The sequence below is a fragment of the Monodelphis domestica genome, chromosome 1 (assembly GCF_027887165.1).
Source record: "Monodelphis domestica isolate mMonDom1 chromosome 1, mMonDom1.pri, whole genome shotgun sequence".
NCBI classification, from domain to species: domain Eukaryota; kingdom Metazoa; phylum Chordata; class Mammalia; order Didelphimorphia; family Didelphidae; genus Monodelphis; species Monodelphis domestica.
In genome coordinates, this window is record NC_077227.1 from 480,262,103 (window position 1) to 480,289,568 (window position 27,466).

Below are 27,466 nucleotides of genomic sequence, written 5' to 3' on the forward strand. Positions count from 1 at the left end.
ACTCTGAAACCTCACCCTAGCAGATTGGCCAATATGATAGCAAAGGAAAGTAATAAATGTTGGAGGGGATGTCGCAAAATTGGGACATTAATGCACTGCTGGTGGAGTTGTGAATTAATCCAACCATTGTGGAAGGAAATTTGAAACTATGCCCAAAGGGCTTTAAAAGACTGCCTGCCCTTTGCTATACCATTGCTGGGTTTATGTCACAAAGAGATAATAAGGAACAAGATTTGTACAAAAATATTCATCGCCATGCTCTTTGTGGTGGAAAAAAAATTGGAAAATGAAGGACTCTCCCTCATCTGGGGAATGGCTAAACAAATTGTGGTATCTGTTGGTGATGGGATACTATTTTGCTCAAAGGAATAATAAAGTGGAGGAATTCCATGTGAACTGGATCGACCTCCAGGAATTGATGCAGAGTGAAAGGAGCAGAACCAGGAGAACATTGTACACAGAGACAGATACACTGTGGTACAATCTAATGTAATGGACTTCTATACTAGCAGCAATGCAATGACCCAGGACAATTCTAAGGGACTTATGAAAAAGAACACTATCCACACTCAGAGAAAGAATGAGAGTAGAAACACAGAAGAAAAACAACTATTTGATCACATGGTTTGATGGGGGTATCATTGGGGATGTAGACTCTAAACGATCACCCTACTGCAAATATTACTAAAATGGAAATAGATGTTGATCAATGATACATGTAAAATCCAGTGGGATTGCTTGTTGGCTACCAGAAGGGGGTGGGAGGAGGGGAGGGAAAGAACATGAATCATGTAACCACGGGAAAAGATTTTTAATTAATTAATTAAACTTAAATTCTTAGAAAAAATCCTGAAAAACTCACCCTTCCAAGAAAAATGTATACCAAGTGACAGGAAACAAAATGAGCAAAACTTCATCTCTACAACCCTCTAGCAGCATCTATTTACATAAGAACTACAGCTTGCTACATGATCATATGTATGTTTAATCTCCATTTTGGACTACAAGTCTTTTTTCCCATCCATCAAACAATTCTTTCTATCCTAAAAGTTTAACAATTTATTAAAAATACAGCTCACTTGTTTCCAATGAATAATGTTTGGAAATGACCAAATAAAATAATGTTTAAAAAAAATACAGCTCACAAAGGAGTCATTTGGAATACAAATCCTGGAGTCACTATAACTAAAGTGGTAGGAAGGAGGCTCAAATGACTAAGTTTCTTCCCCACTCCCTTCTCTACAAACAAACTGTTTCCAATTCATCCCAGGAAAAGATTCAATTGCCAACATCATCTTGTAGGACAGGGGCTATGGGCCAAACCAAAATCAGAATCAGAGGTCTAAATATAAACATGCATCTGCAATTCTGTATGCTGGAAACCAACAGAAACATACCTGAAATGGCTTTTACTGTGTTTCAAAATACACTTCCCTTTAATCTTTCTGAAAATCAAAAATCACAAGTTGATTAAACCCAGCACTCATATTCTACTATGAACCAAAAGAAATATTTAAAAGTGCATTTACTGTATTCACTTGTGGAAGAAGAAAAAGAGAGTGATGGTCATCAATGGTGGAAAAGAATGCTAGAATTGCAGTCAGAAGACTTGGGTCCTTCCTCTGCCACCTGGGCTCTCTGTTTTGTAGATTTCATGAAGCCTTTGTGCAGAGATATTTTTGTTTTATTTGGTCTTGGGGTTTTTGTTGGGTTTTTTCCAAAATTCATTCCAAAACCATCCTCCTGAAATGGCCAGGCAATTTCAAAACATAAGATCTAAAACAATTCCAAAGCAAATTCTGTGGATTTCTTTTTCACTCTCTCAGACAGAACAATTATTACTTTATTTGACTCTTCCCTCAGCTTTTACTAGTCAGGCTAGAAGACCTTGTTATTCTACAAGATCAACTTGCTTATGTCTACTGTAATCAAACTTTACTGAACTTGCTCTTATACTTGGTATGAGCAAAGGAAAGAACTGGTGTTACTTTAGTACAAATTGGTTAGTAAAAACTCTGTGTTTTCCTCTAATAGTCCAACAATATTACTGGACCTGCCTCTTTTGCTGGGGACAAAATGTTGGGAAATCCCTCAAGATACAGGCAATGTGGTGTGCCGAGGGGATTTTATCCCTTCCCCCTTCTGAGTTCCTAACCTGTACGTCAGGATTCTTGGCATGCTGGGGTTTCGCCAGAGTTTGCATTGGTGAACTGTCCAAACGTCAATAAAAGAAAGTAGGTGGGGCATACCTGGCCTTCTTGGATGGACACGGGGCTGGAGAGACAGGTGAGGGAGAGAAAGATTAATGAAGAATAGGGAAAACATGGTCAGAGGACTTCGAGTAAGAAAGATTTTAAAATATGCTGATCTACCTTTCCTATTAATAAACTTTACAAAATTAATAATTGGGTAGATATATTAATTTTCACTTATTACAGTGATAAACTGGAAGGAATGTTGTATATGGAATTGGATGTCCTGGGTTCAAATCTCAGTTCTGTGTGCCCCAGGTAAACCACTTAATCTCTGAGAGATTAACTTTTCTCACTGGTAAAATTAGAAGGTTTAACTAAATGACCTCTAAAATCTAAATCTATGATCCTATGTCTTCTCTGAGGCTGCTACTTCATCTACAGAATGAGATGATATCCCTCTTAGATGATCCCCAAGGCCTCTTCTAGCTGTAAAATTCTGTGGTTCTGAGAACAGACTTTGTGAACTATTTATTCTATATTGTTATCGCCTAACCTTGAAAAATTCACTACCTATGACAATTTAGGTTAAGGATTATTGCCAAGACAAATATGCATTTTCTCCCCTTTTTCTATCCTCAGACACCAAATCTGGAGTTTGTTCCATGAACTACTCTCTAAATCCTTCAAAGATTAATTATAAATGCTCTTACATCTAACATAAAGCTTTTAATATTTTAAAGCACTTCCATATCAATTATTTCTTGATCCCAAAGGGTCTGGTGACCTAGACAGGATAAATACTATCAGGAACTGATGAGCAGAGAGAGAGAGAGAGAGGCTGAGTTACTTACCTAAGGCAATACAAGTATTAAGTAATAGAGCCAGAATTAGAACCCTGGCCTCCCAATTCTCAGCTTTGTTCTCTGTTCAGTATACCATGTTGACTCATTATCCCACAGAGGATGTATGGGGAAGCCTTGCTCTACTCTCAAACTAAACTATGAATAGTGAGGAATAACTTGGACACAATAATAATATTTTTTTCCCCTAATATATGCTAGTTTTTAGTTTTAATGTAAAAATTAGTAATAGATCTCTAGTTAAAGTGAGGATTCCACCCCTTTTCCCATGCCCACACAATGACAGCACTAAAAATCCAGTGGAAGAGATTTCCCAAGCCTGGAAGAAAAAAGAACTTCAGAAAACTGCTTATCTACCTCCCAGAAAAAAGTCATAGAAAGGAACAGGAACAGAGGTAGGAAAGGACACAATAAATGAGAGGCAATCAGCCTTTCAACCCCAGCTGAACTCTCAGTAAGTCATATCAATGATTCACTAACAATACACCAGAATATTTCTTTCTTATGACCTATTATTTTAAATTTGCTAATCTTCAACCCTCAGTAACTTCCATCATCTAGTTTAACTGCTCCTACTCCCAAACTGCTGAGCATCATTGAAAAAAAGTATTTTGTAAACACTGTGTGCTTACTAAATATTTGCTAAATTGAAATCATACTTATTTGACTCTATAAATCAGTGGTAACATACACTAGACCCTTACTGATGTTCAGCAATCTCTCTATCCAGCTCTCTGTGATTCCCTAGTTCATTCACCAAAGTGATTGTTTCAAACTTTTTACCAAATCCTCAAGCCCCTACCCTCCAGTTCTACTACTCACCTCTCACTCCCCAACACACTCATACCCAACAGATGACTTCATTTCCTACTTTACTAAGACCAAGGCATGCAATGGGAGCTCCCTCAGTTTATCTCCAGCCCTAAAATCTCCTCAGCATTATCACATTCTCTACTCGGAGTCTATCTCAGAGGAAGAACCCCTAATATCAGACAAGGATAATCTGTTTACCTGGGCCCATTAGCCCATTAGCCCATCAGTCAAAACACATTTATTAAGCACCTCCTTTGTACCAAATACTGTGCTAGATGCTGGGAATATAAAGAGAAAAGTAAAAAGAGACCCTGCCATCAAGGGGGTCACAACATTTCCATGTAGACATAAACAAAATAGGTACAAAGTGATTTTTGAAGGGAAAGTGTGACTTCCAGGCTCCATGAGGAGTTTGCTCAATCAATCATCCCCTCTCCTTTCCTTCCTCTTCAGATATAGCATGACAGGACACTTGAAGACAGAGGAGCTGGGTTTGAATACTGTGTCTTCTCTTTACCACTTGTGTGATCCTGGGCAATAGCCTCTCTAAACCTCATCTGTAAATTAAGAAATCTGAATTAGATAATGTCTAGGATCCTTTCCTATAATCAGTAGCCCCAATCCTAAAAAAGCCTTTCTTCAACCTTTCTATCCCATCAAATTACTATCCCACTGCATTCCTCTTTTTCACTAAGCTTATTGGGAAAACAGTATATACCTGATGCCTCAATATCTCATCACCCACTCACTCCTCATCCTTTTCAATCACTCTTCCTTTCCTACATCCTTTTCAATCTCTCTTCCTTTCCTATCACTCTATTGAAACATCTCTAAAAGGTTACCAACAATCTCCAAAGTAAAAAATCCAAAAGCCTTTTCCAAGTCCTCATCCTTTTTGACCTCTCTGCAGCTTTTGACACTATTAACTACTTTCCTCCAAGATACTCTCTTCTCCCTCAGCTTCTGAGAGAGAACTCTTCTAGTTTTCTTACTATTGTTACTACATAGTGTCCCAAAAGTCTTGGTTCAGTTTAAAGGAGCACCCTGAGTATCTCCTTTGATGGATCCTCTTCATCCCTTATTTTTAGTTATGTAATTCTCTCCATACTCTCACCCTAATTCATTTCCTTAGTTTTAATTATCACTTCAATACCAACAAAACTTTATCTCTAACTGTGATTTTCATCCAGGTTCCACACTCACATTTCCAACTACATAAAAGATCCTTTCATCCTGGATAGCCTGCTGTCATCTCAAACTTAACTTGTCCAAAACAGTTATCTTTTCCCAAAGAACCTACTCCCACTTCTGACTTTCCTATTTCTGTCAGTGATACCAAAATTCAGACCATCCATGTTTGTAAACTAGAGCCATTTTTGAGTTTTCTCTTTCCCTTATTCCAACCTCCCATCCAATAAGTTGCCAAATCTTGTCAACTCTACCTCCAAAACATCTCTCAGATTAATCTTTTCCTTTCCATTTCCATTGCTATAACCCTAGGACAGAGGCCTTCACTACTACTTGCTTGGACTGCTATTAACAGCCTCCTAATAGACCCTCCTACATATGCACTCTCCCTTCAAATCATCCTTCATACATCTGACAGATTTATCTTTCTTATATATAAATGCAGTTATAGCACACTTCTGTACAAAATCCTACTGCCTGTTAAATAAAATTCTAACTCCTTAACCCTGGCATGCAAAACCCTCCACAAAGAGTCACCATCCTAACCTTTCATAGTATTTTCTTCTAAATAATACCCAGACTGAATATCTTTGCTAAAACTACCATCAATATGCTTATGATGCTTCCTACCTCTGGCCCTAGCTCTTGAAATCTTAACTGTTCCTTAAGATTCAACTCAAATGTCAGCTCTCCATCAAGCCTTCCCTGAATTCCCTAATCAAGAACAATCCTTTCTTCTCCCCACTCTCAAGAAGATGCATCACACTTGGTCTGCAGTTCTCTTATGCACTTACATAATTTTTAATGCTATTTGTGTATGTACTAGAAAAATCCCAGAATGGCACACTCCATATCTTATCTAAATTCTCCACCTCACCTAGCACTTGGCATAGTTGTCTGCATATAGATTTTTAACAAATGTTTATGTCAGAGATTACAGTAATATAAATGGAAAGAATAAAAAAGGGAAACTAAACACATGTAATTATAATGACCAAGCCTGGCCCCCAAAAAATTATTGGGGAAACTATGTTTCCCTCCCTTCTTTGCAGAGAATGAGGACTATGATTATGGAATATTCCATATACTGTCTGACACAATTCACATGTTGGTTTTGCTGAATTGATTTTTTCTCTTTTCTTATTCTTTGTTATAAGAGATGGCTCACTAGAAAGGAGAAGGGGGAGGAATGTATTAAGAAATTAATCTATTAGGAAATGATGATATTAACACAAAAATAAAATAAATTCAATAAAATAAAAATTTTTAAGTATTTGTGAGAATCTGAGGGATCGGATTTATGGGCAGCTCCCACTAAAGTCTTGATTGGAACAATGCTGCCCCTCAGTGAGGCCAGAAGAGCCTCAGATGAGATAAACAAAGACAAAAGCTGGGAAGAAAAGGAGTCTGAGAATTGAGGATGACAGCAGATCAGTGGAAAAGGAAACACAGAATATATACTTATTAAGCAGGAGTATTTACAGGAGATCAAAAGACCTCTGAAAGGACAGTCATAGGATCAAAGAATTTACAAGCAGGATGTTAACTAATCCAAGTCCTTCATTTTGCAGATAAGGAAACTAAGACCAGAAGTAGAGTGACTTTCCCAAGTTCACATAACTAGTAAAGTTGCAGCTGCAGGATTCAAACTCAGGTCCTATGACTGCAAATCTATTAAACTACTCCGAAGGTCAGCATCCCTGATGAGGGTTTTAGTGGCCCTGGGAATAGGAAAGCTTAATCTTAAGTCTTATGGGAAGGGTAGAATAGGGCATGTAAGTCTCAGTTCTAGCTCTAGTCTGAGTCTAGCTAAGAAAAGATCCATTGCAGCAAAAATAATAATTTCTCATATTTCTATAGCAGTTAGTGCTTACAAATAATAGTTACAAAAATAGCTAATATTTGCATTGCACTGTAAAGTTTGCAAAGCTCTTTACATACATTATCTTATTTTATTTGACCCTCATATCAGCCCTGCAAGGGAGCATTACGAAGTGCTAAAAAGTACTTTGCTCATAACAAACCCATATACCAGTGCTATTATCCCCACTTTACAGACAATAAGACAGAGGCATTTGATACCGGAAAACCTATAGCAAAGATCTCAGAGAGCCAGTCTAATGGCTGGAATGAGGTTAGAGCTCTTGAGAGCTAGACCACCTGCTTTCATTTTACAAAAGAGAAAACTGATCCTAAACAGAAGAGACTTGTTCAAGGTCACACAAATAGTAAGCAGCAGTACCACTTCAAGGTCAGGAATGGGAAGAAGGGTCCCTCCCTGGTTCCTGTAAATCAACCCTCAATTGTGGGGGTGAATGGAGAGGTCCCTCAGATCTCTAGGGAGGAAAGCTTAGTACAGTTCCTGGCACATAGTAGACACTTTAATAAATGTTTACTGATTGAAAGCTTAAAGGGGAGACTAGAGAGAGGGGTCTGAGGAATCTGAAGGGAAGAGGTCCCAGAGTCTCAGGAGAGTCTCTGATGAGGGAGGTTCCTTAAGGAACCATTGAGTGAAAGGAGGATATCAGGGGTCCTGGGCGACAGGGATGCCTATCAGAGTCTGTTACCAGAAGTCCTGAGGGATGTCACTGGATGGCTATCAGAGGATCTCTGAGTAGAGTCTCTGGGGGATATCAAGGGTGGCTGGATAGCAGAGGTCCCTGAGTGGAGTCCCTGGGGACGTTGCTGGTAACTATCAAAGGGTCTCTAAGTGGTGTCTCTGGGGGATGTCAAGAGTTGCTATCTCGGTGATTTGTCTCAAGATTTCTGGGAAAAGTATCGGTTTGGGAGACCTCTAAGTGGTATGTCTAAGAGAGAGTCACAAGACTGTTTTGTTTTGTTTGGGGGGAGGGGAGGTTCCCAAGAAGGAGACTTGGGGAGAGTCTCTCAGGAGAATCGCAAGGCCTCTTGGGGAAGGTCTCTCAAAAGACCGCTGGGGGACATCGAGGAAATGGGAGGAGGGTCTCTGAGGGACACTGTTGAGGGGTCTGAGAGAAATCTAGGGAGCTTCTAGATGAGTCCCTCAAAGAAGTCTCTAAGCGCAGTCGTTGGGGGTGGGGTTCTGAGGAGGGGCATCTTTGGAGGGTATCAGGGTGTGTCTGGGGGGCTTTCGGAGGTGTGTCTCGCAGGGCAATTTCGGGGTGTCTCGAGGTGCTCGGGGGCCCATGACCTCACCGTGCTTTTCTTGGTCACCATCTTGTCCAGTCGCTTAGCGATCCGCACGATCTCCTCCTCCTTCCCCATCATCGTCCCGTGGGCTGCTCGCTCAGGCCGTCTCGCTGCTGCTGCCGCCGCTGCTGCTGCTACACCGCCTGGCCCCGGGCTCCTCCTCCAGCTGCCGCAATCCGGGCCCTGAGCTGCTAGTCTCGTCCCGCCCCCGGCACCCAGCGACACAACGCAGCCGCCGCTGCCCGTGAGCGCCCGGGCGGGAGAGCAGCCGTTCAAACGCCTCAGGCTCAGCGGCTCCGCCGCGCTGCATCTTGGGACGTGTAGTTCCCGCGCCTGCCCCTCCCCGCCAGAGGCTCGTGCCTACCCAGAGAACTTGCCCTCGCTTGGCGTTGTGGGAAGCGTGGTCTCTGGCCCTCTGTCTGTCGGCTCTCCGCATTACAGAAAAACTTCAAGCCCCACAATCCCCTCGGAGAAGCTCCCATAGAGGGAACTTTAACTCCTGGGAGCCCACTGAGGCTATCGAATCTGTGGTTGGGTCTAGGTGCGGCTTTGGGAGGTGGGGTCGTTAAGCAGAGCTTTCCTTAAAAGGGAGTCTGGCGAATAAGTCTGCCGGACGGTCAAGACTCAGGGAGGAGGAAGGGATGGTACAGGACTAGAGAGGGTGCAGAAGGGTAAGATGAGGGAAAAAAAGGATGATGACCCCCCCCGCTTCTGCCTGCCCAGTCCCGAACCTCCCAGTGATGGAGACATCCTTGGCCTCATCTTCTGACAAAGTACATCACCATCCCCAATCTAGACCTCTGACAGATAAAACTGGAAAAGTAAATTGGAGCCAAACTTTGGTTTGGAGAAGACAGAGAAGAGAACGACGTATTAGGGAATTTGGATTTTAATCTGTCAATGGGGGTGGGGAGGAAGGCTGGGAACCTGAAAGAGGGGAGCTAGAGCTAATTAGTCTGGTAGTTTTTTCAAGGCTGGTGGGAAGCCCATAGCGGGGAAGTAAAGAACCTGTTGTAGTAACTGACCCAGACGTGGACTAGAGAGCAGCTTTGGAAATGGAGAGAAAGGCACAGATCTCAGGATATTTCAGAAGACAAGGCTTTAGCCACAGATTATACTGAGCTGAAAGGAGAGAAAATAAGGGGGAGTCAGATACTATTTCAGTGTAAAGTCAGAGAGATGAGATGAATAAATACGATAGTTAAGGACTGGAAGTGGCTTTGTATGGGACAGATGAAGATTCAGTTTTGAAAATATGAGTAATTCCACAATCAGGAGCCCCAGTTACTCAGGGAATTATCACAATAGGAACTAATGTTCCCCTAGACAGATTCTCAAGCCTAAATTTTTCCCCAGTCTATGAAATGTTTTGAGCCTTTGGCACTGAATTATCAATCTCATTATGCCTATTCTATGTCACCCTCAGTTGTCTGGGCCTTATCTTTAGCTCTGAATTCCCAAACTTCTATTTCCCTCTTTTCCTTCTCCACTTATGCCAGCTAGTGCACATGAAAGTTCAGGGCTTGCTTTTCAAGAAGTTACTGAAATGTGAAAATATTCACCTATATAACTACTAAGAATAAGACTGAAAAACAAAAACAGGGCTCCAAAAATTCCTACAAAGGTGTATGATCAAGATGAAAAATCTTTGCTCCACTATGATTCCTTTAGCTGTCCAGAGCTACAGTAAAGCATCTAGCTCCTTCTGTCTTTACCTAACAGCCCAGGATGACACCCAGTCCTTTGCTTACCTTTATTTTTAAAACCTTCCAGGCAGTCTGGCTAACCCCTTCCCTTCCTGAACAGTCTAGTCCAATCCCATACACTATGGTGCAGTTGGAAGAGTACATTAGCTTTGGGGTCAGAAGACCTGACTTGAAATTTTTCCTCTGCCAATTTCTAACTTTGTAACCTTAGGCAAGTCACTTCTAACTCTCTGCACCCCAGGTTCCTCATTTGTAAAGTGAGGGAATTGAAGTAATCAATAAAATTAGTTGAGCACTGTGCTAAACACTTGGGATAAAAAAAAAAAAGAAGCAAAAGATACCTACCCTGAAGAAGTTTACAATCTAATAGGAGAGATAACATGCAAACAAATATATACAAGCAACCCAAATACAGGATAAATAGAAAGTAATTAAGAGAGGGAAGGCACTAGAATTAAAAGGAGTAGGAGAAATCTTCCAGTAAAGAAAGGATTTCTGTGGGGAATTAAACAAAGCCAGAAAGGTCAGTTGGTGGAGCTGAGCAGAATTAAATAACTTCTGAACTCCCAGCACTAAATCTCCAATCTTATCCCTCAGATTCAGAAATACCATAAATCAATCAGGAACTAACCATTCCTCACTTCCAGGAATACTTGGGATCAAACATGGATGCTAAGTCGAAAAGGATAAGCATTTGAAATCAAGTTCTCATTAATGTTTAAGAATTGATTCTTGTTTTCTTGTTTAGCTAAGACTTTTTATATTTCTTGTAGCTGCAGGAATTATTTCAGCAGCCAGATTCAGAAATGGATACCATTGTTAGATTCTTCTCCAACCTGAGTAAAATCCCTGCACTGTGTGTGTGTATATATATATATATTTTTTTTTAATATATCTATATCTATATATATCATCTTTCATACCAGACTGAGAAGACAAAAAATATATATAGAGGGAGAATTGGGAGCATTTGGAATTGAGAACAAGCAATATATTAACAGGATATAGTTACAACAGGTTGGGCAGGAGTTTTCTATTGATCTACATAAAAACAGCTACGTTTCCCATGGGAAAGATAATTTCACATGATTTTCCTGGGTAGCAATGTATAGCCTATTCATAATCCATTCCAGTAATGTCAAGTGCTAGAACAACAACAAAAAAGAGGCATAGAATCCTATCACCACCTTAATCATTAACTTGCTAAGTAATTATTCCCTTCCCTACTAAGGGGGAAGAATAGAACATTTCATCCAAGGAAATAAATACAAAGTGAAAAGAGCTCTGGATTTGGAATTAGAGTGACAAAGATATATGTTCAATATCAGACATTCAGCAAACTCAGCATGTTGACAATCCCAACCTCTACCCCTGGTTGTGGCTTCAGGCTCAGAATTATGCCAATTATTTAATTCCTTCTCTGATCTGTGAATAGCTATTTTCCTGGAAGAATGGCCTCAATATCACCGGCTGATTGCACAATGTCTGACACATAGTAAGCATTATGTAAATGTTCACTATTATTATCATTAATAGATGTTTGTAGACTAACTGATTGACAGTGTCAGAACCTCTAAGTGTAAATTGATCACTACCACAAATAGCTGTGCTCCTCCTTTTCCTCCAAACACAGCTGCCAGCTTTTCATGTTGAGCATCCCCAAAGCCTAATACAAAAGGTCTGGTTTTTTAATTCCAACTCTGGTGCTTACTTGTTGATTGATCTGGATAAATCAACTCATCTTTCTAGGTTTTCATTTCCTCCTCTGGAAAATGAAGGTGTTGGACTATGTGATCCTATGATTCTAGAATTTCCTAACACCTCAAATAAATAACAAAGTACCCTGAAACAAAACATTCCCTTCTTTATAAGGCTATTCAGAGTATGAAATCCTTCCAGGTGGAAAGATTATCCAACAAGCTGCTGCATATTTGGCACTGGAATTTAGGGAAGAGGTAAGGGCTCAAGCCAACAATGTAGAGAAGAGAAATGAAACCACAGGTATGAAAAAGGGGACCAATATATAGGTCACATTTTTATACCAATGTAGGATTTTTCAAAGCACTTTCCTCACAAGGATTCTATATAGCAAAAAATGAAAAATATTCCCATTTTACAGGTTAAAAAATTGAGTCACAAAGCTAGTAAGGAAATCTACAACTTCCCTTGCTAATAATTTTGTTCTTCAGAATATGGAAGAAGCATCAAGGAGAATTGTCATTCTAGACTAATCTAAAAAGAAGAAATTTGTTGCTTAAGTAGAAATGCCAGGAACCTAGAGAAACAATGGCAACTCCATGCTAAAGTTTGTGATGGTGAACTAAAGGCATGCTTTGACATTTGCCTATACTATGATGGTGAATTGCAAAAAAATACACAAAAAGATAAGTCATTTCTCTTGGCATATGGTTATATAGGGAAGTCAGTTCAGCAGGTTCTCAGGAAAGAAATTCTGATGATGAAGCCCATTGATTCCTATCAAGAGGAAAATGGAAAGAAAATGACCTTTGGACCAGGAAATATTTGATAGTGAAGGGGGAGAGAGGGAAAGTAATGAGGAATGAAAATATGAAGTAAAGTAAAGGGGTCAGAAGGAACATAGTTGCCTTTAATGAATTCAAGTCCTTTGGGAGCCATCCAACAGTCTCCCTGAGGGCGAGGGCTCCCTCTATCTAGATGTGACAATCGGGTCGAGTAATAGAGATGAGAAACACTGTGCTCAGGTCCAGGTACTTAGGTGTCACACAGTGTTCTGCCATAGTGTTATATAGGCTTAGTGCGTACATGCTTCTTTGGCACACAATCAGTTTTCTACATATGTGTTTCCATAGTACTTAACAACAGACATGTAGCCTAAGGACATAGTCAACAAAACATTGATGCTATAGATGAATGACATAAACAGGGTGATCTAGAGGTTAATTCTCCCTGACTTAGAAGAATCATTGTTACTTTTGGTCAGTTTTCACAATCAATCACAATTACTTAGGAGATGTCTAACAAAACATTTCATCGCTAGGTACAAGGTTAGAGGGCAGTTGAATAACAGACCAGATCTGGGGTTTTCCTCAATTTACAAGTTCTATTTTTCTTGTGTTACTTTAAAGCACCTAGCAATGTTGCTTGGTTTCTGTCCATAAACAGAATTCAGTGGAGTGTGTCTTGAAGGTGATTGATGTAGTTGGCTTGCCTGCCTTGTAATGGGAGTGAATGTGGCTCTGTGAAGAGGGAAAGGGGGGGGGGGGGGGATTAGGCAATAATCTTTGGGCTTTAATTATGTAAATGCAATCTTTTGGGGTAATAACATAGGGGGATTAAAGTGGGATATATATATGTATTGATCCTAATCCTATAAGTATTTGCTCTCATCTTATTTCTCCTGTATTAGGGAGAGAATAATAATCATAAAAAGTCCATTAGAAAGGGAAGTTGGAGGGAGAGAAGTCACAGAAGGTGGTCATCAGGGGGCTTTGTTCTTGGGGGGCAGGGGCTGCCTTGCAGTTCCCAGCTTCCCAGACTGTGACTGTGTCAACCAGTGGGGGGGTCTGTTGGCTCCCTGCACAAGTCCTAGAACCAGATAATATCTCAAGATACTAAAAGAATTGACAATTTCTAGGTTAGTATACTGACCTTCAGAAGAAAAGGAGAGATGCCACAGGTTTAGTGATGGTATATATGGCACAATTTTTCAGAAAAGGGCAGAAAGCAGATTCTTCAAAATATAGAATATCAAGCATGATTCAGGTCCTGACAATATTCTAAAACATATTCTCCTTAATTTTAATTACAAACAACCATCAACAATCAAATTAGCTTCCAGAATAAGTAATAAACTCTTACATAAACCCATAGCAGTTAAAACAGTTACCCGATCTTTAGGAATTTTCATTCAGTTAAACTGAAAAAATTTACTTTATGTACAATCATGGTAACAAAGTACAAACAAATGAATTCATGAACAAGCAAAAATGATTTTGTAGAACACATTGTTTAAAAGTTAGTTTGCTTGGAAAATTTGTTTTAAATGATTAGTAATCAGAGAAATACAAATTTGCAATGTGGATTAGCACTGTGAAAGACACTCAGAGGACAAATAAAAATGAAACAGTCCCTCCACTTAAAAGGTGTACAGTTAATTAATGTGATCTTAATGATTATCATAACCATGAATTTGGTAGTGATGAAAAAAGACAATGTTGGAGGGGCTGTAAAATGTCAATCACTGTTGCTGGTGAAGTCATAAATTAGTTCAATATTTCTGAAAAACAATTTTGAATTTGGGGAAAAAAATCACTAAAATATTCATACTCTTTGATTCAATAATACCATATATGTGCCCTATATATAATATGTATTATCTATTTTACATATCATATCTCATTGTTGTATTATATAAAATCATATCATTATATATCATGTATGTCCATCATGTTAATATATTTATATCACATTTTATATTATATACATAACAATATATAACATAATCCTATATATGAGTATTGAATCAAAGGTAGATACATATTGTATCCTCTACAATATCTATATATGTCTCATAGATAATGGACTGTGAACTCTGTGAGAACAGGATTGTTTTTTGTCCTTCCTTGAATCCCCACTGCTTAGTAGTGCCTGGCACATAGTAAATGCTTAATAAATGCTTTCTGCTGACATTTGATCCAGTTTGGCCATAAACAGCTAATGTCTCCAAACCCCCAAACAATGGAGCTGTGTTCTCACCAGGAAAATGTATCAAGGGGGCAACTAGGTGGCTCAGTGGATAGAAATCCAGGCCTGGAGACAGAAGGTCTTGGGTTCATATGTGACCTCAGATACTTCTTAGCTCTGTGACCCTGAGCAAGTCACTTAACTAGTCCCCTTTGTCTAGTCCTTACCATTCTTCTGCCTTGGAACTGATACTTAGTATCAATTCTAAGATAGAATGTAAGGGTTTTAGAAAAAGAAAGAAAAAATTATATATCAAGGCATTTCTTCTAATCACTCACTTCAGGAGGTATGGGTGACTTGATTTATTCAATTAATCTCCACTCTTATACAAGATATAAATAGAAATATTTTTTTAAAAATAATTTATCCCCTAACCATGGTTGTCTTATCTTCTACTTTCTTCTTTTTTTTAAATAATATTACTTCTTATATTTCAGTCACATGCCTGTTAAGAGTAATGGAGTAACCTGTGAGTCTAATCCTAATTTCTTCCAGACTGCTATCCCAATTTTGCTAGCAGATTTTGTGAAATAAATCCTTCTGCCATTAGTAACTTTGAATTTATCAAACACTCTGGTACTATATTCATTTGTTTCCAAGTCTTGTTTACCTAATCTGTTCCACTAATCAGCTTTTCTGTTTTTTAAACAATAGCAAATAATTCTGACAATTACTACTTTGTAATGTAGTTTTAGATCTTGTTGCCAGACCCCTCTCATTCCTACTTTTTAGCAATATCTCCCTTGAGATCAATATCTCTCTTGATCTTCTGTTCATCCATACAAATTCTGTTATCCCTTCATCTAGTTCTAGAAAGAAAACTCCTTATAGTTTGGTATGGAACTGAATAAGTTAGTTAAAGTAGCATAATAGTTTTTTTATTATATTGCCTCAGTCCAACCATGAGTAATTAACACATCTCCAATTGTTTTATTTTACCTTTTTTTCTATTGTGTTTGGTAATTATATTTCTTTATGTCTGATTACATCTCAGTAGGACAACCCCCAGATATCTTCTACATTTTGTGGTTATTTTGAATAAAATTTCTTTTTCTGTATCTTCTGCTAGACTTTATTAACAATATGCAGAAAGAAGGGCAGCTAGGTAGCTGAATGGATAGAAAAACAAGCCTAGAGTCAGGAAGTCCTGGGTTCTAATCTGCCCTCAGCCATGCTCTAGTAATGTGACCCTGGGAAAGTTACGTAACCCCAATTGCCTAGCCCTTATTGCTCTTCTATCTTGGAACCTATACTTGGTGTCTATTCTAAGACAGAAGGTAAGTGTTTGTTTTAATTTTTTAAAATTAAAAATAAAGATCTACAAAGCACTTTGCAAATATTATCTCATTTATCCTCAAAGCAATCCTGGAAGGTAAATGCTATTAATCATCTCTATTTTACAGATAAGGATACTGAGGCAGACATTTATATACTAAGGCTTACTGTGGAAAAGGTATTGTGTTAAGTATTGGGGTTACAAGGAAAGGCCAAAATAGTTTTTGACTTCATAAACACAGAATAGCTGGAAAGTAATCTAAGAGGGGAAGGCAATAGCAGTTAAGAAGACTAGCAAGGGCCTCCTACAGAAGGTTAGAATAAATTGCGTTTTGAAGGAAGTCAGGACACTAAGGGGTCAAGGTAAAGAGGAAGAATATTCCAGGTATAAGGGACAGCTAGTGCAAGGGCATGGAGATGGGAGATGACCGTTGTTCCATAGTATTAAAGAAACATCAAAAAAGCTAGTATATAAAGCACTTTCTTTTTGATGACCCTGTGAGGTAGGTAGTACAAGTTTTATTTTGCAAATTAATTAACTGATACTCAGAACTTAATTTAGTTGCCCAGGCTTGTAGTACCAGAGGTAGGACTTGAAACCCAAGTCTTTTGTTTCCAAGTTCAAAATTTTGCTCCTATGTCACAATGACCAATAGCTGACTGAGACATAGGGGTAATTCTAGAATACAGGGTTTCAAAAGATAAAGAAAAACAGCTATATAGTGAAGTGGATAGAGTCCCAGGCTCCAAGTCAGGAAGATTCAACTTCCTGAGTTCAAATCTGACCTCAGATACTTCCTATGTGACCTTGAGCAAGCCACTTAACTCTGTTTGCCTCAGTTTCCTCATCTATAAAATGAGCTGGAGAAGGAAATGGCAAACACTCTAGTATCTTTCCCAAGAAAATCCCAGATGGGGTCCAAGAGGTGTGGTATACAATTGAAACTACTGAACAACAGAATAAAGAAAAGCCAGAAAAAAAGAGACAGACAAGGTCAGCGAGATAGGATGTGAATGAAAAGAATGTAGCATCTTAAGACAGTGGTACACAGTGTCTCCCTGCCAAGGCAGAAGGTATTCATTAAGAAGAACAGAGTGAACAACATTGTTTCAAGAGGATAAGACCTGAAAAAGAACAAGATGTGGGAGTTGAGTGGCCAGTGACCTTGGAAAGGACAGTCTCAGATGAATGAGAATGGAATCCTAAACAGCAGGCAGTTTACAAATGAGTGGGAGGCAAAGAAAGTGAAATAAATGAGAGTCCATGTAGACCATGTAGGGTTTGGAGTCAATGGAAAAGGAGAGACCCAACATGAAAGAGATAAAAGAGGTTGAGGGGTGGGGGATTTTGGTGGAACAAGATCTCAGAAGACATGGGAGAAGATATGATTCAGAATGCAGGTGGAAAGAGTTTAACCTTAGAGAGAATGAGAACTTCATTCTCTGAGACCAGAGGAAAAGAAAGAAGATGAAATGAATAGATAGAGGGTTACTGCAGTGTGAGGATGAAGAAGTTCACTTCCTAAAGCTTCTTTATTTTCTATAAAATAGATAAGAATCCCTTCTGGAAAAGGGTAGAGGGTAATGAGAAAGGGAAAGAGAATTAAGGAGAGAAAAGATATGTAATAAATGCTGTAGGTAGGCCAAGGAGATCAGGAAAAAATAATATAAAACTTGCCCAGGGTCCCCAAATGGGGGCATAGGACTGAGGTTTCATAGTAACAACTGAAGGGAAGGCCTCTTTTCCCAAAGGGCAAGCTGAAGTGGGAGTTGGGAGCTTGAGGTTAGAATAGCAAAGTTAGAGATAAGGTTGGAGATCAGAGAAGTGGCTGTGACTAGAGAGGTCTCTGTAAGTTCTAGAGATTTGAGATCCCCAGAAGGGGAGGACCTAGGAGTGACCCAAGGGGTGCCCCTTAGGGTAGTAATTAGCAGAGGCCTTCAGGTGGCAGTGTTGAGCCACATAAAGGGTAAAAGGGGTAAAGAGAAAAGAGAGGACCTTTCTCAGCCCTTCCCTCCAGAATCTGGATGAAAAATAGACTTCCTTACCCACTATACCCCTCATCACAGCCATTCTCTCTCCCACTTGGTCTCTTAGCCCTTCTCTCCTCCCTGAACTTTCTAAAGAGATGTTGAGAGATGACATCATGACAAAGTACCAGGACAATATGGGAAGTTTGGGAGAGCACTACTGGTTTGGGAAGCACTGTAGTTGGGGAGACATATACACAACTACCCTCTTCTCCCATCCTACAGAGAATACAAAGGATATTTGGAGGCCTTGCTCACCATTGTTCATTTATGGGGTATCTAATAACTGATGTTAGAAGTCCCCACTCTCACATTCCTCTGCACCTAGTTGCTGACAATGGTGAGGGATGAAGTCCCAAACTCTGACCTTCAAGCCTTCTCCCTCCACCACTGCCTCCCCCATCCCATCTTCCAGAATTTTTCTCTGAATCCCCAGGAAGCTCTTGTTTAACTCTCAATTATACAAGGGAACGAAGAAGTACCATGTTGAAGAAGATCTCTAAACTCCTCAGAGCATAAAGCTTGGCACTGAAAGGTATTTGTGGAGGTAATCTGGTCCAACTATTTCACTTTATAGGTGGAAAAAATGAAGCCTAGAATGGATTAGTGATTTACCCAGGGCCACACATCTATTTTGTAGAAGGGAGATTTGAAAACAAGATTTTTCCACTATGACATGCTAATCATCCAAAGTTATCACTCCAAAACTTGGAAGATTCTTTGATTGTTAAGGCTGCAGATTTCACTTCCTTGACCTGAGTGGTTTGGACAAATATACCAATGAATCATACTTCCAAGCCTGAAAATATGGGAAAGACAGCCTAGAATTGAATTTTGATTCTGAAAATCTATCTTTGGATAACTAAGAACTTACTGGAAGTGCGCTTTTACACTCTGGAGGTTGATAGGGCTAGAGTGGATTGAGGTAGAGAGCAAAGGAGGCATACTTTAATATAAGTATAAGTCTAGTAAGGAAGATCACACCACAAAGTCCCTGAATCAGACTCCCAAAAAAGACAACTCCCAAATCCTTTGTTGAGGTTCAGCAGGAGAAGATTGAGGTCTGGGGGTGAATGAGATCTGGGCCTCAAAGGGCTTCTTTATGGTGGAATTCCACTTTCCACCTGCGATTTCACTCAGGTCTACCCTAAAACTCCACAGAGACCAACCAATTCTGATATCCAAACTTTTTCAGATCTGTGGTCCTGTTCCTCCAAACCCCTCAACTCTTTGAAAATAAGTCCATTTTGCAGACTCTTCTACAAAGCACTCCCTAGCACTCCTGAGATTTGCCCATCCTTCATCTCTAACTGAGAATTTCCATCTCCCTGGACTGCTAAGAACATACCACTCCTAGATTCCTCTAAGAACTCTCGCATCCTCCAGACTCTTTTGGCAAATCTTTCATCTCCCAGATTCCTCTGAAGCTTCATGCCTCAACTTCCTCAGAACCTGTATCCCCTAGACTCCCACCTTGCCTTTCATTCTTAGGAGCAGAGCTTTCTATGTTTGGGGGAGCAATCGACAGACTTGACTGGCTCCCTCCCCCTCACCATCTCTATACAAGAAAGGAAACCAAATGGCTGTCCTCTCCAGGGGCCAACCTGCTAAGGCAGGAATCCTCAAGAGGACCTCAAGGGCCAGCAGATCTAGACCCCATTCCCATGACCTCAGCCCAACCCAGCCCTCTAGCCCTAGCTCCACAGAGATCCCTTTTCCTAAATTTAGTGCTCTCATCTATGAGTTCTGTCTTCCAGTGTTTTAGGAGAGTCAATCGAGGAAAGCTTCACTTAAGCTCTTGACTCTGTCAACATTAGGCTCCTCTAAGAAATCTTCCTGTCTAATTCCATCATGGTCAGTTTCCTTATCCCCTTCCCTTCATCACATGAGTGCATGAATGTTATCTTGTATTGCCTTTTTTTGGTGGGTATGAGCTGTACCTGTGAGTCTCAAGGGCACAATTCCTCCCCTCATACAAAGGGCTTCTTGAGAGATGGAAGGAAATGGAGATTGAGGCACTGGGTAGGAAGAATCTGCTGGACCCCTCTCCAATCACGCCAGACCAGGACTCCAAAGGACAGGGCAAGCTTTGTCTTCCTTGGATTCTGAGAGGCATGGCTGATCAGTGGTTTAAGTCGCATTACTAGAAGTATGGGCCAAGTCTTACCTTTGGACAGACATCCAGGTCTCTCTCTTGCCTTTTTTTTTTTAAACGTCTAGTGAAAAATAGGAAGCTCAAGTCATTTATTTTTCTATTTGTGTCTCAGGCCTACTGCTCATTCCCCACCCCCTCCCGCCCTTGACCCCAGCAGACTGGCTTCAGGCGCTTCCCTTCTGGCTAGAGAGCTGGGAGGGAGGGCTGGGCAGCAGATAAAGCCTTGGTGGGAAGCGGTGGGAAGTGCTGGACTGCTGAACTCTCACACAGGAGTCCCTCGGAGGCCACACTTCCCTCAGTCCCTGAGTTGGGGGAGGTGAGAAGCTGCTACTTCCCTCCCCAGAGAAGCAATCTCAGCTGCTCCCTTGTTGGTGCCCTGAAGACACTTAGCCAAGCCTGCCTCCACCTCTCTCCACCAGCCAGACCTGGGCTTTACACTAGAATTGAAAATACACAGCCTGCTCTCCATCCAGGACCGCCCTCTTCCCTCACAAGCCATTCCAAAGTTTGACCATCATCACCTCCCTGCTCCCTTCACCTGGCCCCCTCTTCTCTTCTCTTCACTGCCAGGCTGTGCCTCCCCCCAATCCAATTTTGGGCACATTTACTCAGAATTTAAAATTGTCACTCTGAGTTTGGAAGTGGCACCTTCCCACCCTTCGGGGTGTGGTTGGGAAATGAGTCTTCCTGTCCTGTGTTGTCTGTCCTGCCAGGGTCAAAGAGAAGCCTGGCCAGGAGGACAAACATAGTATAGCCGGAAAAGCACCAGGCCTACAATCAGGAATCCTGGGTTCCACCTCCTCCTCTCAAATGAATTAGCTGTGTGACCCTGAACCAGTCAGCCTCTCTGAATCTGTTTCCTCCTCTATGAGGGAACGATGGCAGTACTTGGGTTACCAACCTCACTGGACTGTTTTGACAAAGGAGTTGCATTAACCTATAAATGATAAGTTAGAGTTATCATCATCATGGCTGTCATCATCGGCATTATCTTTGCTATCAGCATCATCATCAGTTAGCATCCTATCAAGGTCTCACCTCTACTGCCAATAAGCTCACTAAGCAAGTGGGATAATAATACCTGCCCTGCCTGAGTCCCAGGGCTCTCCTGGGGATCACATGGGACAATGGATGGAAATGAGCTTTAAGAGGTGCCTTTTGTTCATCTACTAGGGATTGAGAGTCTAAACTGCAATAGGGAGGCAGAGGGAAGGAGTCCCAGTCTGAGAATGGGCATCCCAGGAGGACTGGGGCCTGAGCTCACTACTTACTGCTCCCCACCCCTTCTTCCTCCCCTCCCCAAGAGTTTCTCTTCACACAATTCCCAGAAACATTGAGCCTCCTGCTTCTGACTCCCAGGGGATGCCTGCCAGCCATCCTGGCGGCCCCTACCCCATTCCACTCCCACCCTATCCTGGTTGGTTGGGCAGGAAGCCAGGGCCCCCATGGGGGCAGCAGAGCAGGGAACTGTTCCCCTTCCCAACCTCTGAACCATGGAATTTTAGGCAAGAGGCCGGGAGGGAGCTTAGTTCCCCATCATTTTGGGTGAAGGATGTCAAAAGGTCTTGGCACTTATTCCTAATTAAATTATCATCCTCGCTGGAAGTCAAGTCTGAGGACATGTATGAAGGTCAGTAATGAATGATACTGTGAAACAGTCATTCACCAGCCTACCTACCTCCCCCATCCATATTCTAATCCATGATTCTCCACTGCTTCTAAATCCTATTCAAAGCTTAACTCCACTGAAGCCTTTCATGATAAATATCCCCTCCTCCTATACTCTGCCTCCTCTGTACTGATGCCCTTGTTATGGTTGTTCAGTTGTTTCAGTCATGTCCAACTCTTCGTGACCCATTTTGGGGTTTTCTTGGCAGAGATAATAGAGCAGTTTGACATTGCCTTCTCTAGTTCATGTAGCAAATGAGGAAATTGAGGCAAACAGGGTTAAGTGACTTGCCCAAGGTCACACAGCTACTAAGTGTCTAAGGTTAGATTTGAACCCAGAAAGATGAGGTTTTCCTGATTCCAAGTCCAATACTCTATACATTGTATCACCTCACTGTATTTAGCCAGCAAAAAAAAAAAATCACTTAATTACCAATTAGTCAACAAGCAATTATTAAAGTTTGTGGAATACATGGGTTTGGGTTCCCCTCCTTGGAGATTTTCAAGCAGAGGAATTGAGAATTCTTTTCTTATACAATGGGTTAGATGAAAGGGCTGCTGAAGTCTATTTCATCTAGTAATGGGCTGGTAAATATTTAACAACTGGCTCTCTAACACTTTTAATTTTAAGTCGAGTTATTAACATTTTTTCCATCACTTTCTCAAGTGTAGACAATTAACAAAACAATAAAATCATGTCCTAATTTGTAGTGTTTGCCAGGTTCCAAAGTGTAAATGCCGGTACTAAAAATTTAACTATTGGCTCTCTTAGACCAGCACACTTGCTGAATCCTCAGATTCTATGATTCTACAGATCTATATATCTGTGCCAAATCTTCCCAAAAGAATTCTACCCTCATTTGCACATGCACAGGAACAGATACAAAAAAACATGAAGACACCTGGATAAGCATTGGCACATGGATGCAGAGACACCAAGGCACACATGAAGACAGAGACACAGATATGTATATTATGGTCACAGACCTGAGAAGACAGAAGGGCACTCAATCACAAGGGAAGACATATAGATACGTGGACACAAAGATAGAGACCCAAAAAGAAGCATAAATTCATGCACCTGGAGAATCATCTACACACATACATGTATAGAAAGGGATACAGAGACATATACAGCACAGATATCCCAATCGGACGGGAAATTCTTGGGGAATGGACACCTTTATGAACCAACGGCATAGGTAGAATCAGGTAGCGATGGAAAGATAGTTATATCTAGGGTAAAGGTTAGAATAAACACATCTCTGAAGGGGAAACAAGGTTACCTTCTTAGGGACTAGAGACCCAACATTAAGAAAAACAAAAATGACTGACATTTACCCAAAGCTTCAAAAGAATGCTTTCTGTATTATATCCCATTTGAACCTCACAAAATTCCTGCTATTAGTGTCCCCATTTTATAGTCAAGGAAGTTGAGACTTAGAGATAAAGTGACTTGCTCAGGATCACATATCTAGAAAATCTGAATCAGAATTTGAATGCAGAGCTTCCTGACTCTATCCCAGGAGTTCTTAACCTTATTTTTCTGTCATCTTCCCATTGGTAGTCTACTGAAAACTAGAGAGCCCTTCTCAGAAAAAAATTATTTTAAATGCATATTGGATTATGAAGGAAATAAATTATATTGTAATATATGTATATATATATTGGTGGTGGTTGTTTTTTTTTTTACCAAGTTCACAAACTCCCAGGTCAAGAACCCCTCCTCTATCTACTATACCATACTACCTCCATTATAAATTTTTGGAACTGTGACATTTGAATCACTTCATTTTCCTTCCAAATTGAGCCCCTTGAAAGCATAGCTAAGGTGACACATTTTCCAAAATAATTGAACTGAAATAGCAAAATGTTCCCCAAACTGAATCAGGTCTGACTGGGGCAGAGGGAACAAGCACATGGAGCACCCAGCTTCTTCCTTCTCTCTCCTCTATTTCTGAGATGAATGAGTCTTTCCCAGCCTTTTCACTGCTGGGCTGCTGGACTCTGGGCCAGGTCCCTCCAAAGCTGTTCAGCAGTCTTCCTTCCGGCTCTTCCTGATGTTTCCTGGCCCAAGGGAGTATCATGGAAACCAATCCTGAGCCAGGGAGCCTGGAAGGAGCCTCCAAACAGAAAAATCCATACATGCTCATAAGTAACACTCAGTTTGACCTAGATGACATTCCGACAACATATTCATGGCCACCAAGTCTCCACTCAACTAAGCCACCCTGCCTATATGTGGGCAGTGCCCCCAGGACCCCTGAGGCTATACAACCACATCCCACAGTGCCCACTAGACATCTATTACACACTCAAAGCAGCTAAAGTTCCCTGTAAAACATCCATGACCCAAGACAGCATCTATACCTTAAAGCAACATACAATGTGCAGTACCACCCTTCATAGCTTCAAACATCATATGCACTCCAGTAGGCAGGTATGAATTTGCTGAGATCCGTAGTAAATATGCTTCAGATTTCAATAAACCCAGTTCTTCCCAGTGCCAAGGGTCAGCCTTTTGTACCCTCCGCCATGATAATGCTGATGGAACATGATAGCTGACTTTGGGATATGACCTTAAAACTCTATTTTACATACTTCATTTGAATCACAACATCCCTGAGAGGTAGGTGTTATTATTGTCTCCCATTTGGCAGTTAAGAAACTGAGGCACATAAGGGTTAAGTGATTTGCCCAGGATCAGCTAGTAAGTGTCTGAGGGATTCAAATTCAGATCTTTCTGACTCCACGTCCAGGCCTTTATCCATTGTGCCATCTATGGTAGGTTCTACCATGTTATTGTCATTCCTAATTTACAAATAAGAAAACCAACATTTGGGGTGATTTGCCCAAGGTCAAACAGCTAATGTAGGACTCTATGGTCTTCCTAACTGAAATTAGTCCAGCGTATTCTATCTATGATGTCAAGCTCAAAGCCACTTCCTGTTGTGAGGTATCAGTAAGTTCTTAGAGAACCCTTCTCTTCACTATCCCCTTTCTAATAGCCCGACCTGTGAAAGATTTAGCCTTAGGCTTTAGATTTCATTAATTACAGGATCTTGTAGTCTATTGGACTTTACCCCTTAGGCATTGCAAACTGCTCTGAGCCTGTCCCCCTTCCCTAATTCCCTGTGCTGACTTTGCTTAATGCTATCCAATTTTAGCAGTACTTTTATAGCCCAGTTCTAGCACCTACTTCCTCCTTCTCCACCCACTTCATATCACAAATGTGTTTCTAGGATTTATTTCCAAGGGAAAAGAAAATATACAGATTCCAAAATGTTCTTCCAGAGTAAGGTAACTAGACATATGAATAAAAACCTGGGGAAGAAGTCATTTCCAAGCTATTCCATATTGATACTCTTCCCAACGCCAGGTTTAGTCCACCTTCTTTCTCTCTAGGCCTGGTTCATTTGCTTCTGTCATGGTCCTTAGATGAGAATGTCAACATTTTCATCAAAATGTCATTTGGCTAATGTTGAATTTCATTCCATTCAATTCAACAAGAATTTACTAAATGCCTACTATGGCCAAGACACTGAGTTAGTAGATAGGGATAATAATAAAAATTTTATAGTGCCTAATATGTGCTAAGCACTATACAAATATAATTTCATTTTTGTCTTGCAACAACCCTAGGAGATGGGTGCTATTATTTTATATTTTATATATGAGGAAACTGGGGCAAATAGAAATTAAATGACTTGTTCAAGGGCACATAGCTAGTGTCTGAGACTACATTTGAACTCAGATCTTCTTGACTTCAAGCCCAATGATTTATCTATTGTGATAAAGTGTACAAAGTGTTCAGGAAAAACTAGTATCTCCAATATGAAAGTTCGCTGAGACCATTTCAGAGCTGCTCATCTGCCATTGGTGTCCATCTGAAAATTAGCTCTCACTTGCAGCTCCAAGAAGCTGTAATATAGGCAGTGGTCACACCCCCAATAAAATCATCCTGGTAGACAGGCTAAACCTAGATGAGAGTAACAAATGGGTCTCAAAGCTCTCTGTGAGTTAGCAGGGTATATCAAGACTTCCTCAGATGGAAGGAGTAGATGAGAATAATTTAGCATCAGAAGCAGAGACTGTGGACTATGTAGAGCTTGGTCAGACATCAAAGAAGCCTAGGTCATCCACTGCAACCCAAACCGCCACCAGTCATCTTGACTTTTGTCTTGCCAATGGGCTTCCATGACTCTGGAAACTGCCTCACTTAAATCCAGCCATGTACAAGTCAAAAGACATCACCCCTGAATGTCATTTTGGTCAAATTCAAGTTTGAAGGACAACAATCACCATCTACTGTGCTAGCTAGAGTAAAAAAAAAGGGGGTCTTAGCCTCCATGAGCTTATTTAATTCTTTTGGAAGGATATGACTTGGACATATAAAGCATAAACAGAATTGGACAAAATATTTCGAGAGGGAAATAGAGTGAGGGACATAAGAAAAGTTCTCATGTAGGAGGTGGCACTTTGAAGGAAGCTAGAGATTCTAGGACAGTAGGAGGCAGGAAGTAAGTTTCAGACACGTAGGAATTACCTGTATGAAGACAAATCTGGACTTAATACACTGGGTATTTTCCCCATCATCTCAAAAATTTGAATGTCAACTTGAAATACAGCTCACTAACCACCCCACTCCAAAGTTCTTAGCCAACAATCTTCTTTCTCTCCACAACTGAAATCCATGAATGAAACACCAGGATTCTTTAGCCCCTACACTAAGGGAGGAATGCCAGATCAGAGTGGCAAATGCAAAGAAGCAGACAATCCAAAAGCTTTCATTACTTTGGAAACTGGGACCAGATGGGGAAGGGTGGAGGAAGATTTCCTTCCAACATTTGTCCAGTTAAGGATGACAAGGATATATCCCTTAAGTTCCTATGGGCTAGGCGGTTGGGAGAGAGCCTGAGAACTGACTCTGAAGAAGAATCTTCTGAGATGAATCTAACAAGGTGAAATTTAATATGGATAAATGGATTATCTTACCCTGTGGTTCAAAAAATTCAACCATACTAGTAGAGTGTAGAAAATTAGGCAATATATAAAAAGCACTTTGCAAACTTTAAAGTATTTTATAAATCTTAGCTATTATTATTCAAAATAATAGTTTTGAGAAGGTCTTTCAGGAGCAGAGTTGGTGATTGACCTTCAGAGCATTTAGCCTTATTCATGTATAGTCTATGTCGGCAATGGTGAACCTTTTAGAGATGGAGTGCTGTGCCCACCACCCCCAGAGACCAAGTGCCATGCCCTGCCCCCTCCATCTTGACCCCCAGGCCTCCTCCTTACCCCAGACAGGGGAAGGAGGAAGTGTTCCTATTGGGCTGCTGGGCAGTTGATGAGAGGCACCTGTGAAGAGGGGGAGGAGATTGGCCCCAGCACTTCACTCCCCTTCAGCTCTGCTCCCCTCCAACTATGTGCCACACTATGAGATATACTCCCCTCAAACCTAGCTCCTCTCCAACCCCACCACAGGAATCACCTTTGCCACAGACTGAACAAACTGCTGTTTGTGCCAAGCCCTCATGCAGCATGTGAGCTCCCCTCTTACTCCCACCCCCCAGCACCTTACTCAAGATGGAAGGAAGGAAGCCTTCCCATTGGGCTGCTAGGCAGAGGGGTGGAGGAAGTGAGGAAGGTCCTTAGGCACATGGAGAGGGAGAAGGGGAACAGCTC

General features: G+C 40.8%; 1 protein-coding gene across 8 annotated transcripts in view; it reads right to left on the bottom strand.

Moving 5' to 3' along the window:
• Positions 1 to 27,466, bottom strand: part of TCEA2 (transcription elongation factor A2) — a 59,918-nt gene that overhangs the window by 27,883 nt on the left and 4,569 nt on the right. For 6 of the 8 annotated variants that reach the window (XR_008915393.1, XR_008915392.1, XR_008915390.1 and 3 more), the window contains exon 1: positions 8,231 to 8,527. The exons of 1 other annotated variant lie outside the window; for it this stretch is intronic. Coding sequence is in view for 2 of the 7 variants with exons in the window: in XM_056812779.1 (XP_056668757.1) it covers positions 8,231 to 8,302 (72 nt within the window). In the remaining 5 variants the exon portion in view is untranslated. Of the gene's footprint in view, positions 1 to 2,155; positions 2,277 to 8,230; positions 8,528 to 27,466 lie in introns of those variants that run through there. One more of the 8 variants, XR_008915391.1, reaches the window with a different exon arrangement.